At 59.1% G+C, this 13,730-nt stretch overlaps 2 protein-coding genes across 3 annotated transcripts; both read right to left on the bottom strand.

Moving 5' to 3' along the window:
* Positions 1 to 743: 743 nt before the first annotated feature.
* On the bottom strand, positions 744 to 3,067 carry ADIRF (adipogenesis regulatory factor). Its single transcript, XM_057735707.1, has 3 exons — positions 2,907 to 3,067; positions 1,148 to 1,210; positions 744 to 936 (listed from the first exon to the last, which is right to left on the bottom strand). Exons 1-3 carry the CDS (start codon positions 2,965 to 2,967, stop codon positions 830 to 832), a joined length of 231 nt encoding a protein of 76 aa, XP_057591690.1. The 5' UTR covers positions 2,968 to 3,067; the 3' UTR covers positions 744 to 829.
* A 5,298-nt stretch (positions 3,068 to 8,365) lies between these two features.
* SNCG (synuclein gamma) lies at positions 8,366 to 13,720 on the bottom strand. 2 transcript variants are annotated; one of them, XM_057736044.1, is made up of 5 exons: positions 12,864 to 13,720; positions 12,001 to 12,042; positions 11,551 to 11,678; positions 8,896 to 8,964; positions 8,366 to 8,658 (listed from the first exon to the last, which is right to left on the bottom strand). In XM_057736044.1, the coding sequence occupies exons 1-5, from the start codon at positions 12,982 to 12,984 to the stop codon at positions 8,638 to 8,640; spliced, it is 381 nt and encodes a 126-aa protein (XP_057592027.1). In that variant the 5' UTR covers positions 12,985 to 13,720; the 3' UTR covers positions 8,366 to 8,637. The 2 variants fall into 2 exon arrangements, with proteins under 2 accessions (XP_057592027.1, XP_057592026.1); XM_057736043.1 differs by having other exon boundaries at positions 8,896 to 8,967.
* Positions 13,721 to 13,730: the final 10 nt, after the last annotated feature.

Below are 13,730 nucleotides of genomic sequence, written 5' to 3' on the forward strand. Positions count from 1 at the left end.
GCCCCCACGTGCACCGCCCCCACGTGCACCGCCGCGTGTGCGCCGCAGGCCCCTCCCAGAGGGCGTGCCATGGGCGGAGCTCCTGGAGGTCGCGCCAAATACAAGTCAACTGAGCGGGATCCAGGTCTTCGGGGAGTGTCTTCGGGGAGTTTCCTCGCCCTCCTGGTCCCGGCCGGTGACGCACCGCAATCGCACAAACACCGGGCGGGCGTGGTAGGGTGACGAGGGCTAAAGCCCCGTCCCTGCGTTCCTTGTCTTCTCCGAGAGCTCTTGCCGCCTGAAGACCTCGCGGGCGCTTGGCCCTGGGATGCCTCGATGCTCCCAGCCTCCCCCCCCCCCCCCCCCCCGGCTTAGCTCCCTGGGAGAAGCTCCCGAGGCCCCGGCCGTTGGAACCCTTCGCCCCCCCGCCCAGGGCTGAGCTCCTGGAGAATCTGGGGACCAAGTATCCCTCTCCTAGGAAGGGGCGGGTTCCTGGAGCTGGGGGAGCAGTTTTGGAATCGTAGGCAGGGGAAATAGAGCGGGGAGGGGCACCTACCTAGATGGGGGGTTGAACTTCGGGTAAGGGAGAGTCTGGATAAGCGGTTGAGACATGGGAAATGAGTTTTTGGACAATCCGTCTGGGTTTCCGAATTTGGAATGCCAGGACTCCGGACGTCGGGGCTGAGTTTCTGGGTACCGAGGCTCTGCTCTAAGCGACAGAGGGCTACGCCCAGTTTGGGAGGAGGCATAAAGTGGACACAGGGTAGGCATAAGTACTTTAATGAGTTGGCCCTCCAGGCGCCTTCTAGAGCTCCATGTCTGGAAGGGAGTCACCCTTGTCTCCCTTCTGTCATTTCAGGAAGCCGAGTTTTTTCCCAAAACCTGAGAAAGCCTCGGAGGCCTGGTTAGCAGTCTTGTCGATGGTTTCCTGGGTAGACTTGGCGGCCTGGTCCATGGCTGGGGAAGGAAAGGTTAGGGCAGTGGAGGGCGGGGCCTTGGGGAACCACAGCCCTGCAGGGTTAGCCTGGCCTGGGTCTCCCTCCCCTGGAAGCAATGTTGGTAGAGGGTCTGCACAGGAGAGGGTGTGTCTGGGCAAGGGCTTGGGGGGTGAGGGGGGAGGGGGTTGTGCTGGGACTGTCTACCCTCCTGCCCACCAGCCCCACCAGACCTTTCTGCCCTGCTTCTGTGGCCTGATCCACCACTTGCTGAGCCGCTGCTCCAGCCGCCGTTACTGGAACAGAGAGATGTGGCCTTTAGCCCTTGTTGAGATACCACCAGCCACAGGGGCCCCACCATTGCTAATCCCATCTGTTCTCTAGAGTGGGCTGTCCTACAGGCCCCGGGATGGATGCCACTGAAGAAAAGTTCTTTGACCAAGGCTACTCAGTTAGTGAGGAGCATGGGCCCTTTCCATGACTCCAGGGTGTTCTTGTTTGTAACTCTGGGCTCCTCCCCTCTGGCCTGCTTCCCTTGCCATCTCCAGCATTGCTGAGAAAATATCCAACAGAGGAAGGAAGGCAGGGCTGGGCCAGGCTGGAACTGGCATCTGGACTGTGGCTGCTGTTGGGCATGGCCCAGGAAGAACCTTGCCCCCTTTAACAACTTCCCCAGAAGCTTGGCCCAGATGCCTGAATTCCCACATTGAGAGCACTGGGGCTTCTACTTTGCAAAGCCCTCTGACTACTTCCTCTCTCCTGTGCCTCTACCCAGAGGGCACACAAGCAGTGATTGCCAGTGCCTCCATGGGCAGGCAGCTTAAGGCATTAGGAAACTAAGTGCAGAAAATAGGTGAAACTTCCAAGGTCAGACCATCTCCTTTAGACCAGAGTTTGTGCCTGTGGAGAACAGGGTTTCCAGGGCCTTAGGTGGGTCCCACCAGCTGGGTAGGCAGACAGGTGACTCTGGCCTTCAGAAATCTGACTCATCCTTGCTGCTGAACAGGAAAGGGCCTGCTTTACCCAGACCTTGGGGGCCAGGGGTCAGGCAGGCCATGGGTCTATTGCTCACAGAGGTCCCTGGGATCCTTGTCTGACAAAGCACAGTCAAGACCACAGGGAAGGAGCCTTTGCACTCAGCTTACAGATGGGGAAAGTGAGGCCCAGAAGGAAAGGTACTGTAGACAGAAGCTTCCTGGTACCATTTTAGCCTCAGGGGAGCAACTGTGGGCTTTCCTTGGGGCACTGATGAAGGAGGGGGTTAGTTTAGGCGTCCTCTGTTGACTGGGATATGTGTAGGACAGATTGGGGAGTGGAGTCCCAAAGGAGGCTGAGCTGGGACTGGAAGAGATGCCTGCTGGTGGGCCTGGAGTCTCCTTACATCCCCTACTCCCCAATCCATCCCCACCCCCAAGCTGTGTAACCTCAGGTCTGAGGAAGAAAGAGCTGAAGGTAGAGAAATGATTGGGGACCTGCTCTGCCTGTGTGAGGGTGGGAAGGTCCTCTGGGTGAGGACTTAAGAGGAAATGAGTATTTGGGGGGGGGGTGCTCAAAACAAAGCCCAGTGGGCATCTGGAGCTGCTTTCCCCATCCCACTCTGGTTCGGTGCGCCTCCAGGATCTGGCCGGTGCGGGGGAGGCCGTGCACGCTTTCCCGGTAGACCTTCACCTTCCCCTAAGGGCCCAGGTGGGGCCCGCTCCCGCCCTCGTAGCTTCTTTGGATTGGCTCTGGCAATGCCCAAAGCGCTCCCTCCCTTCCCCCTCCCCATCCCGCCCCGGCTCCTCAGGCACCGCAGTTCTCCCATTTCCCTCAAGGCATCATTCCCGGGCTGGTCAGGGTAGGCATCCTGCCAGGTCCCTGCATTTCAGGAGAGGGCCCTTCCTAGCCAGAGCCACCCGCCGCCTTTCGAGCTGCGCAGTCCCCTGGCTTCTGCCCCCCTCTGCGTCCATCCGGGTGCCCCAGTATGTGCCCCAGTTCGCGCGCTGTCCTCACCCGCTTCCTGGGCCGCCCCCTCCACTTGCTGCTTCAGGTCCTGCAAGCCCTTGTTGGCCATGGCTGCGGGGTGTCTGCGAGATAGTTAAGGGTAACCGCAGAGACGCTGGATCCTGCTCAAAGCGGCGGCGACCCGAGCGCCAGCTCTGGTTTTTAAGGCGTCCCAGGGCCGGCCCGCCCCGCAAGAAGGGGGGTTGGGGGGGGCGCAGGGCGGTTCCCAGCACTCGGCTCGAGGAAATGACCGGGCCCTGCTCCAGTCCCCGCCAGCCCGAAAGCACATTCTGGCCTCAGGCGGGCCATACTGGGAAGGCGGCGGCGGCGGCGCCAACCAGGGTCTGAAGAGGGGCTCGGGGCTGCGGAGAGGCCGATCACAGGTGCGGAGAGCGGCTGGGGGCAGAGCAGGGCGCACCAAGCTCCCTCCACCGCGTGCGCCCGACGTTTCCTCCTTGGCCCCGAGGATCCCCCAGCCTGTGAACGCGCGGTCAGCACCAGGTCAGGGTCTCAAGGCTGGAGTGGTCATTAATAACAGCAGCTGCCTTTTATGAAGCATTTACCGTGTGGCTGGAGCAGCCCTAATGCTTACAGCCTCTTGTGTAACCTTTACAACTCTTGGAATGGGTGTTATTAGCAGTTTATAGGAAGAAACTGAGGCACAGAGGGTGCGTTAGGTCTCACCCAAATTCACATGGCAGGGATTCAAATCTGAGTCGGTGGGCTGTAAAGCCCCGGGCCCTGACCAATGCCAAGCCGGGGGTCCCCACGCACTCCGCCAGGACACGGCAGACTGGCCACCTGCCCAGCCGCTGCTGCGACAGGGGTGGGGGTGCGGCAGTGGGGAGAAGGTCGATAAATCCCACCCCTTTCCGTAGAGGGAGAGTCAGTGGCCCGCGAGCTGCCCAGGCTGGGGACCACACAGCCCAAAGTGGAGGGGGAGTGAAGCATAGGGCAGCCCATGTGTGTCCAGCACAGGCAAGAAAATCGTTGTCCGTCACCAAAGCCCAACGACTTGGGCAGGAAGCACCCCAGGCCACACAGGGAAGAAGGGATTGGCCAGTCTGCAGGCCGCTCAGGTCAACTCTCCTGGGACAGAGCGGGGGTGGGGGGGGGTGACCAACCGAGGGCACGGTGGGGGGGGGTTAGTGCCTGCGAGTCTGTAGGACAGCCAGGGATCTCGGGGACAGCAAAACCACCCTCGAGGCTCAACCTCCTGGCGCTCAAGGGTGCAAGTCGGCCCCGCCCCAGCGCTCTTCCACTCCAGAGTCCACCTACAGAGCCTGGAGGCCACCCCCTTTGCATCTCTGTGCGGCTCAACCCTCTCTAAGGCTGCTGATTCATCCTCTCTGGGCCTGTCTCTGCACGGCTGTCGGAGTCCCCCCTATTCTGGAGCTCTAGGAAGCCCCCACCTACCCAGGTCCACACCACTGGCCCATGCCCTGCCTCTTATAGGTGGGGAGGGGTGGGTAGGCCATGGAGGGTCAGCCTCTGGTGTGGGGTATCTGGAAACACACACACACACACACACACACACACACACACACACACACACGCACACGGAATTGAGTAACGGGGAAGGATTCCTGGGCAAGAGGAAGGGGCAGGCACTGGGATCAGGTGGGGGGAGGGGACACCAAATGTAGACTAACGGAGCGGCAGCCCCTCCCTGCCCGGCCAATCCCGGCCCTGAGCCTGGTCCAGCCCAGAGCACTGAGGCGCCTGCAGAGCGGCCTGACTGTTCCTTAGGGACTCCGGGCAGCCCCCGCCCAGCCCGTGCCCCAGGCCTGCCTGCGCTCCTGAAGAACCACCAGTAGCAACAGTCCCTTTAGCCAGGAAGGCCTTTTACACCCATCGAAGTTAGCTCTCTGCTGAGCTGCTGATGCTACTTGGCACCTGGCCCAGTGGGTAAGGGACTAGACAGGGAGGCCGTCTATGTAGGAGAGGCTGTCGGGCCCAAGCAGGTGATAAAAGAGACAGCTGAGTGGCTCTAAAGCAGCAGGCACTGGAGTCAGACCTCTTGGGTTCAAAGAAGGCAAGTTCCTTCATCTCTCTGAGCCTCAGTGTCTCAAGGAGCCTCATCAAGCCTCAACCCGTTTTTTTTTTTTTTTTCCTGAGAAAGCAAGGGACTTTACTGGCAAGGGGCACCTGGGTGGAGAGCAGGAGGGTAAGGGAACCGAGGAGGGCTCCTCTGCCACGTGGCTCACAGTCTTGGGTTTTATGGTGACGGGATCAGTTTCTGGGTAGTCTCTGGCCAATCATTCTGACTCAGGGTCCTTCCTGGTGGCGCACGCATCGCATCGTTCAGCCAAGGTGGATTCCAGCGAAAGCCTCAACCCTTGATGGTGGGGGCACAATAACAGAATCTCCAGAGTGTTATGGTGAGGATTAAATGGGCTGATAGATGTCTGACACTCAGCGGAGGGTCCTTGGGCGGGGGGGGGCGGGGGGTATGAAGGGCCCCTTAATCTTGCTAATTCTTACTCATCCTTCCAGTTTGATCAAAAATATCATAGCCTCTGGGGAGCCTTCCCTGACTATCACAGATTTGATGAAGTATTCCAGTTTGGGCCCCTCAGCATTCTGTACTCCTCTAACATGACACTTCCTGTACTTTAGTATTATTGTTTTTCAAATTATCTCCCTTCCCTGTGTAGGAGAGCAAAATTTGCCACTCCAAAATGTCATTTTGGCAGGCAGGTTATTCCAAGCTGAAAACAATCAAGGCCCAGAAGACTCAGGGAGAAACTTTGATCTTTCCTTTTAGCTGAATTTAGATAGAGGGCCTTATAGGAATAGAGCTACCACCATAAACAACTACAGTATAAGCTAGATGTGAAGACAGGGAGGAACCTAGAAAAGTCTATTTGTTAAAATTCCTCTCCGTGTCCCATTGTCTGTACGTGGCCAAGCAAACATTTACCGAACATTTGCTTTTCCATCTCCATTTCAATTGCCTTCCTTCCCAAGTCTCTAGCCCCAAGATTCTCTTTTTTCTTTAGCTGAAGATTATATTTAAGGTGAAAGTTTCAGCCATTTTGACAAGTTACTCAATTTTCCTGGGTCTGTCCCATGTATACACACTATTAAACTTTGATTTTCTCCTGCAGTCTGTCTCATGTCAATTTAACTCTTTGACCAGCCAGAAGAACCTAAAAAGGTAAAGGAAAATTTCTTCCTCCCCGTCACCTCCAAGATTCTGAGCAATTGGAGACGAGAGACCATGCCTAGTTTGCTTAGTTTGATTCCTTAGAGTCAAGCACCTTGCCTGATACATGGTAGATGATTGAAAAATCTGTTGCAGCAATGTTGGAGGAAGTCATCAAGAGGATGTAACTACTGGTTGCCTCGTGAGCTGGACCTAGGCAATCAGAGGCTCCTCACCCCCTCCCCTGTCCTTGGAACGTATGAGTATGTTCTGCCTACAGTTCCCATATTAGCGGCCATTTCAAGGACACAGCTTTGAGAGAGTAAGGTGTTGTTGAAACCCTCTGAACTGAATACATGACTGACCCCAGTTAAGTCCTCTATTAACTTTTAAGATTCTGGTGGGCTGAGGCAGAGATGTATTCATCTTGTGGCCTCCCAAGACAAGCCACAAGACTGTAAGTTCTCTTATTAAAACTACCACCTACCAAAAAAAAAAAAAAAAAACGAGGGACCGGTTGCCCGGGGCTTCTCGGATAAGGAGAGGGTAGGGGGAGAGCAGTTACTCCTCTAGGGAAGTCAGGCGCAGCCCCACAGAGCCCACAGCACATAATAGGGGGCTTAAAGGCAAAGAGCACTGCAGTGCCCATGGAATGGGGAAGGGGCTTCCTGGACTGGGCAGACCTTGTTGTTTGATCACAGGAACAGGCCCTGTATGCATGTCTGGGGTAGGGGCAGGGGGCAAGCAGCAGGGACCCTTGCAGGTTCCTTTAGCAGAGGAGAGGGCACTGGGACCCCAGGGGCCGAGTCTCGGTGTCCTCCTCCCCAGTTACCTGAGAGGGCCCAGCTCCTCCTCGCTTGCTCTCAGGCACACCCAGGCCCCAGATGCCCTCCTGTGGGGCATGCACAGGCCTGCTGACGAACAGTGTCTGAGCCTGGGAGCAGGAACATCCCTGACTGCTCTGAGACTCTTCAAGACCCTTCACTCCTCCCATGGTAGGGTCTGGGAAGCTGGGACACCAGCAGCTCACTGCTCCTTTCTGCCTCCTCAGCAGTGGATGCCCATGACCGGCAGACTGGGATACAACCAAGCTCAGCTATGTTTGACTAGGTCCCCAGCCCCCCAGGGCTGCCCTTGACCTCTGTTCCCCACCACAGAGGCAGGATGGGAAGGTGGTGTGGACTCGAGCTTTGGTGCTGGTGCTCTACTCAGGGCTGGAGGCCTGGGGCAAGACATTTAGATGCTCTGAGCCCAAACTGGGTGTCAAAGGAGAGGGAACCCTGCTCTCTGCTCAGGCACCTCTGAACGAGACTCCGGGTCATGATGCCAATGGCTGTTCGCATAGGACAATGACCAACCCAATTCCTGGGTTGTTTTGAAATCTTGGGGGTGGCAGCATCTGCCACAAGGCCCCTGGGGCCCACGCAGTCCGGGTGGATGTAGCAGAGCATGGGAATCCATTGCATGGCTTGGGAGCCAGGCCACCTGGCCTTCTGCCCAGGCCCCAGCTTCCTAGCTCTGTGCCCTTGGGCACGTTATTTAACCTCTCTGTTTCTCAGTTCATTCTCTGTGAAACTGGGACACACCAACTATTTGTTTTGAGGATTAAAAGAGGTCAAGTATACAGTACAGTGTCCCACACTTGGGAGGAGCTCAACTTGGGAGGAGTTCGTTTTTACTCTTTTTCTCTCTAGGCGGAGCCTTCCTTTCTTGCCTCTCAACTGTTGTGGTTTTCTAATGATACTTGACAGGACTCTGATGAATGAAGGGAAAGCCCAGCTCCAACCTGGTGGGGAGCTCAAGGCTGGGTGGCGCCAGGCGGGAGGGGTCCTGCCGTCATGTCCTTCTCTGCCGAGGAGGATGCAAAGAGTCCCCACTATGGGTTTAGATTTCACATCTTTGAAAGTTACTTTCTGCTTCAGGGAGGGGTGTTAGATGTCCCTGTTCCCGGAGGGACACTGGTGCCTAGGACACCGACGGCGGGAAGGCCCACGAGGCCCATCCTCACCCCCTGCTGTCAGTGGGGTCCAACCCCACAGGGTGAGCCAAAGCTCAAAACCTGGGGCATCCGGGTCTCAGGCTCCATCAGACAGTGTGTCCTTAAAGGTGTCTGCCTGAGCCGAAAGCACGGCCGCCGCCTCCGTGTTAAAAGGCAGGGGGAGGTGAGGGGAGTCCCTGAAGGCACTGCCTGCTCTCAGCAGGTTCCAGAAATGCCCAGGGTGTTCCTGTCGCACACCTGGCCCAGCTCCTGTTCCCAGGAGGGCCCAGGGGGCGTCTTCATGATGAGGCAGCACAGAGAGGAAGCCTGAGCAGGTATGTGGTGGGGATTTGAGTTTTATTTGGAATCATTAAAATCATTAAAAAAAAAATTCACAGCAGCATCTGTGTGGTCAGAAGGACCAGAGGGGGTGAGGAGACATGGGATGGAGGTGCAGGCGGTGGCGGCAGCATGGGAGGACCAGCCTGTGGGCGGCCAGGTGAGGGCACGGGGACCGTGGACAGCCCCATAGGTCACACTCCAGGACCAGACACTCCTTGTACCAGGAGAGGATGGGGTGTTCTTCCGGGCCTCCTCAGCTCGCTTGCAGCCCTCTAATCTCCCCCACTCTTGGTCTGGGAGAGAGAGTGATGTTCACACACAGCTCTGGGGCCCCAGCCCTCCGTGGCCACCCTGGGTGGGCTGGGGAAGGTGTCATCTATGCCCCTCTGCCCTGAGGGTGCCATTCATGAGGGAACCTCATGCCCAGGCTCGGAGGGCTGCAGGTCAAGAGGCTCCCTTGAGGGCTCCAGGGCCCAGGAGGGGTGCAGCTTGCCCAGGACCCCCCAGAACCCCAGGAGCCCAGCTCCTACCTCCTCAGCCACTTCCTCTTCCACTTTGGTTGCCTCGTCCTCCTGCGAGGGGGCAGGTTGCTGCAGGTCCTTCTGTGGGAAAGCAAAGTGGGTGTGGGACCAGGTGGAGGGCACAGAGTCCCCAGCTCCCTGCATCTAGGGCCTCGTCTCCCTGGCCTCAGAGAGGAGCAGAGGCCCTCAGCACCTTGCTGTATGTGGAGGGCTGGAGGTGAGGCAGGTGTGAAGGCCAGATGGACCCTGGAGAAGATAAAGCCTCATGTAAGGATTCACAGCAGGGGCTCTGGCTGATGGTGCCAAGGCCTTCTGGGGGTACCAAGTCCTCCTGAGCTCAGCTTTGCCCCCCAAAGCCAATGCTGAGTCCCTGACAGTCCATGCTTGGGCCTCCTCCATGAGAGAGCCCAGTGAGGTGGGGTGGGGTAGGCAGTGACCCCTGAAGCACTAGGCCTGACCCCACCCTCAGTGTTCCTGAATCATGGGATCACATACCCTTGTCCTACTGTGACCCCAAAGAGCCCGAGGAGGAGGGGCATGTTATCACTGTTCACATGGGGACCCTATGCCCAGAGAGGCCAGGTATCCAGCTCAAGGCCTCATAGCTCAAAGCAGTAGGGCTTCAGAGATCAGGTCCGGCTTGCTCCAGGCCCAACCCTATCCCCAGTAACATGAATGCCCCCTCCTTCCTTCTTCCTGCCTCTTGGATGGGCGCTGGGCTCAGGCTGGTCTGGTTGGGACCAGCAGAGGTTATACAGTCCTCTCTTACTCCCTGTTGCCTTCTACCCACCTACACCCAGCCAGACACTTGCCTGAGATGGTGGCCTGCCTGGGGATGGCCATGTGATAGCTGGTAGGCAGGGACGGACTGGCTTATAAGCTTGGACCCTAGTCTCAGCACCTTCTTCTGGAGGGTCCTGCCACCCTGTGCTACCGTGGGGCCATCCTGCCCCTTGGTGGACTGGGACAGCCAGAGTTGGGGCAGGCTCTCCAGGCAAAATACAGGTGGCCACCTACCTAGTCCTGCTGCCCCAAGGTAGGTGCATGAGGCCTGTGGCATGAGTGGTCAGACACACTGGCAGTGCTGCATCCTTCTACGGTTCACTGGAGGGTGAGTCATGGCTGGTTTTTGGGTGTCACCAGGAAATGTCTCCCTTGGGGTAGCTCGAAGGGCTCACCAGCCCTCCTCCAAAGTCACGGAGGAGTGACTAGGTTTCTGCTCAGAGGCCCAGGGGCAGCCTGGCCCCATCCCAAGGCCTCTTTTGCTGGGGTGTGGGAGAGGAAGGGGCCTGGGATCTCCGGGGGATCTCCTGGGTCCTGCCCAGGGGCACTGATGATGATGGTATAGTCACCTCCCTTTGTTGGGTGCTCACCGTGAGCGAGGTATAGCTGCTTCACGGGGGCACTTCCCTGTATCATCACAGCCCAGAGAGAAGGTTACTCCCCACGCCCGCTGGCATTTTACAGCTGAGAAAATGGAGGCCCAGAGAGGTTGAGTATCTTCCCAAGGTCACACAGCCAGGAAGAGGCAGAGCTGGGAACTAGGAGAGGGGCACCTGCCTGCTCCTAGGATCTGGAGATCTCGTGTGGGGCCTGGAAGCAGATCCCTCGGTACGGCCCCACAGCCAGGGTCAGGGTGACCCCCTACCCTCCCACCCACTTACTCCCTGGAGCAGGGATTCTTAGTGCTGGGTGCCTGGGACTCTGCCGGCCCCCGGGGGCCTGCGCCAGGTAGGGGGGCTTTCTAAAGGACAGCCTTGTACAGAGATGGAGACAGCACATCTCTGGAACAGGAAAACCTCCTGCCCCCAAAATATGAACCTGCTCCCACCACCCAGGATCTCCTGATGTCCCACTCACAGTCTCTCTTTCAGGCTGTGCTGGAAATTGCAGGCTCGCTCAGAGTAGCCATGGGACCTTGGGCAATTATCATCTCTCTCTGGGCCTCATATCCAACCCCGTCTCATGGGACTTTGTACCCACTGAATGAGTTAGTAGGTGTAAAATGCTTCAGGCAGAGTCTCTCTATGGGGGGTGCTCGGACCGTTCTCCCAGCTGGGCTCCAGCCGCTGGTAATGCCCCTCTGCTCCCGTGCTCTCTGCTGCCCGGTACATACACACACATCCACGCACACTCACACCAGACACAGGCACGAATGCACATACACAGGGCTGCTCACAAAGGCGGAGGCGGAGGGCGTGGTCAAAACCTCTCTGTTTTCTGTCACCAGGGGGCGCTGCTTCCCTGCTCCTCCTTGGAGGAGGAGGCCCAACCCAGCCAGGCCCTGGAGGGAGGCTGGACTCCAGTGGGCGGTGACTTGGCAGCTCTGACCCGGTGTCCACTGCCCGTTGGAGGCTGCCTTGGGGCCCTCAGGACCCTGATTTTACTAGTAAAATGTGGTGTCTCCTAAACACTGAGTACCATGGAGGGCGTGGTTTTAAGCCTCACTTTCCCACTGGGCCCCACACTGCCCCCCTCACAGGGGTGGTTGCGAGGATTCCGGGAGTTAATGGATGTAGCAACACCAAGCACAGAGCAGGGCCCCTGAGTCTCCGTTCCCCTGTATGTCAGTGGGGTGGTAATACCTCCTCCCCAGCTGGCCTCCCTGGGCCCGGGGAAAGGATGGGACTGGTCTGAGGGTGAGGGCTGGGGACCAGGTCTCACCTTGCGCACCACTCCGGAGGTGATGGCGATGTTCTCCGCCTCCTCCACGGTCTTGGTGGCCACAGTGTTGACGCTGGAGACCACGGCCTCGCTCACGGCGTTGGCCTGCTCCTTGGTCTTCTCGGCCACTGTGGGAGGAATCTGGCTGGCTCTGGCCCTGACCCCACCCCATCCGGGCCTGGCCTGCCCGAGTCAAGCCAGAGCAGCCCCTTTCCCAGGGCACTCAAGACTCTGGCTCTACCCAAAACCCCAGGCTGTCCCCTCTCTGACCCCAGGGGAGCTCTGATGACGATGGGGTGGCCCACCCTGGGTTTAGCCCCAGATTCTGAAGTCTGGGTTCACATAGAGCTGGGGGAAAAGGGATGGCCTTGGGCTTGGGCCTTTAGGACCAGGGTGCAAAAGTCCCTGGATGTCCCAGCCTCCATGTCCCCTGGTCCTGGGGCCCCTCACCTGAGGTCACACTCTGCACAACACCCTCCTTGGTCTTGGCTCCTGCGGAGGAAATGGAAGCATCAGCCCAGGCCCACTCCTGGTGTTGGGAGGAGAGCCATCAGGGCAAACACATCACAGGACAGCCGGACAAGCTGCAGGATCGGTGGGGGCTAAGGATGGTGTCTGGGGGCGAGCCATCCTTTCAAAGGCCACTTCCTGCTGTGTCTGGAGGAAGGGGACGGATGGGAAGTGGACAGGACAGGATGGAGGGATGAGAGACACCAGGCCTGAGGTAGGGTCTGGACCTTGCATGGCTGTGGCCCGGGCCTCGGAAGTAGCACACGACAGGGTCGACGAGAGCTGAGTCATCAGCTCAGCCTCCTCTCCAGAAGGAGCTGATGGGGGTGGGGTGCACGGGGGGCTGGCCAGGACCCTGAGGGTCGGTCTCACCTCCCCTGACCCCCCCCTTCCTTCCCTCTGGGCAGGGTGGGGGCCTGCGGCCTGGCTGCTGAGCACCTGCTTGCTCAGCCTGGGGTCTAGGCTCAGGGCGGCTGCTTCTCCGGGTCAGGGGGCCTGTCGGTGATGCTGGGGCGGGGGCGCTGGTGTGCGTGGGTGTGTGCACGAGCAGATGTGTCTGAGGGCTACGTGCTCCCCTTGCTGTCCTGCCCCAGAGACCTTTGGGGTCCCAAGGAGGCCCAAACAGACAATGCAGTGTGCAGGAGAGGGGGGGTCCTCCAGTGCCGGGAGACCCTGACTCAATAGCCAGGTCCTCATCCCTCTCCAAATGCCCCCCCCGAGGCCGGGGGACAACGTCAGGCCCAAGCAGCCGGGCGGCCACCAAGCTGCCCCGCCCTGCCGGGCCCTGCCACGCCCCAACTCACCCACATACATGACACCCTCCTTGGTCTTCTCAGCCGCCTCTGTCACCCCCTGCTTGGTTTTCTCCACGGCGCCCACCACACCCTCCTTGGCAATGGAGAAGCCCTTCTTGAAGACGTCCATGGCGGCAGGCAGGGACAGGAGCCTGACTCCCCGGGTGACCTGTGACAGGAGCCGGCGCGAGTGCTGCCGCAGCCGCCGGCCCGCTGCTGCCTCTCATTGACGCCGATGAAATATTGATGATGCAGCAGCGGCTGATGGGAGCCCAGCCAGGCCGGGGTGGGGGCGGGGAGGGAGGGAGGGAGGGAGGGAGCAGGCCCGCCCCCACCTTATTCCAGGGTCCCCTGGGTCCCTGCTGGCTCAAGCCTCCCCTCCTCTTCCCTGTCCTCCCTGGAGGGGCCGTAGAGAGCTGGACACATGCTTATGCATCCCTGCCCCTCATATGTCTGCTGCCCTGTGCACCCGTAGGGGCAGCCCTGACTGGGGGCTCCCAGGCCTGGGGCTGTTGTGTCTGTGTACATCTGGGGCAGAGACTGGTCAGAGAGGAAAGCAGGCAGAGAGTGGGCAGGCACCCCTGCTACCAGTGTCCCAGGGAGGGCAGGGGTCAGGACCAAGCAGGCCTGTTAAGCAAGAGTGGCCAACCTCCCGGACTGGCTTTGGCTGCCCGACTTGTCCCCAGCACCGTGGACGCCCCTATCCTGGGGCTCAGGCAAGGCCAGGTTCGGGAGCTGGGCCACAAAGCGCTGGCCCCAGCGACAGGCTGTGTGATCCCAGGACAGCTCCTTCGTCTCTCTGAGCCTCCACCCACCTGCCGGCTCCCACAGCCCAGTGGTGAGAGGTGCCGAGTAGACATGAGGGCCCCCCACTTC

Source organism: Hippopotamus amphibius, chromosome 5 (genome assembly GCF_030028045.1).
Source record: "Hippopotamus amphibius kiboko isolate mHipAmp2 chromosome 5, mHipAmp2.hap2, whole genome shotgun sequence".
NCBI lineage: Eukaryota > Metazoa > Chordata > Mammalia > Artiodactyla > Hippopotamidae > Hippopotamus > Hippopotamus amphibius.

Coding starts and splice junctions, on each gene's coding strand:
- SNCG (XM_057736043.1), bottom strand. CDS start 12,984: ATGGACGTCTTCAAGAAGGGCTTCTCCATTGCCAAGGAGGGTGTGGTG. Junction 12,043..12,863: donor GGAGGGTGTCATGTATGTGG/GTGAGTTGGGGC, acceptor TTTCCTCCGCAG/GAGCCAAGACCAAGGAGGGT. Junction 8,968..11,550: donor CCTCCGGAGTGGTGCGCAAG/GTGAGACCTGGT, acceptor GCTTTCCCACAG/AAGGACCTGCAGCAACCTGC.
- ADIRF (XM_057735707.1), bottom strand. CDS start 2,967: ATGGCCAACAAGGGCTTGCAGGACCTGAAGCAGCAAGTGGAGGGGGCG. Junction 1,211..2,906: donor GGGGGCGGCCCAGGAAGCGG/GTGAGGACAGCG, acceptor TCTCTGTTCCAG/TAACGGCGGCTGGAGCAGCG. Junction 937..1,147: donor CACAGAAGCAGGGCAGAAAG/GTCTGGTGGGGC, acceptor TTCCTTCCCCAG/CCATGGACCAGGCCGCCAAG.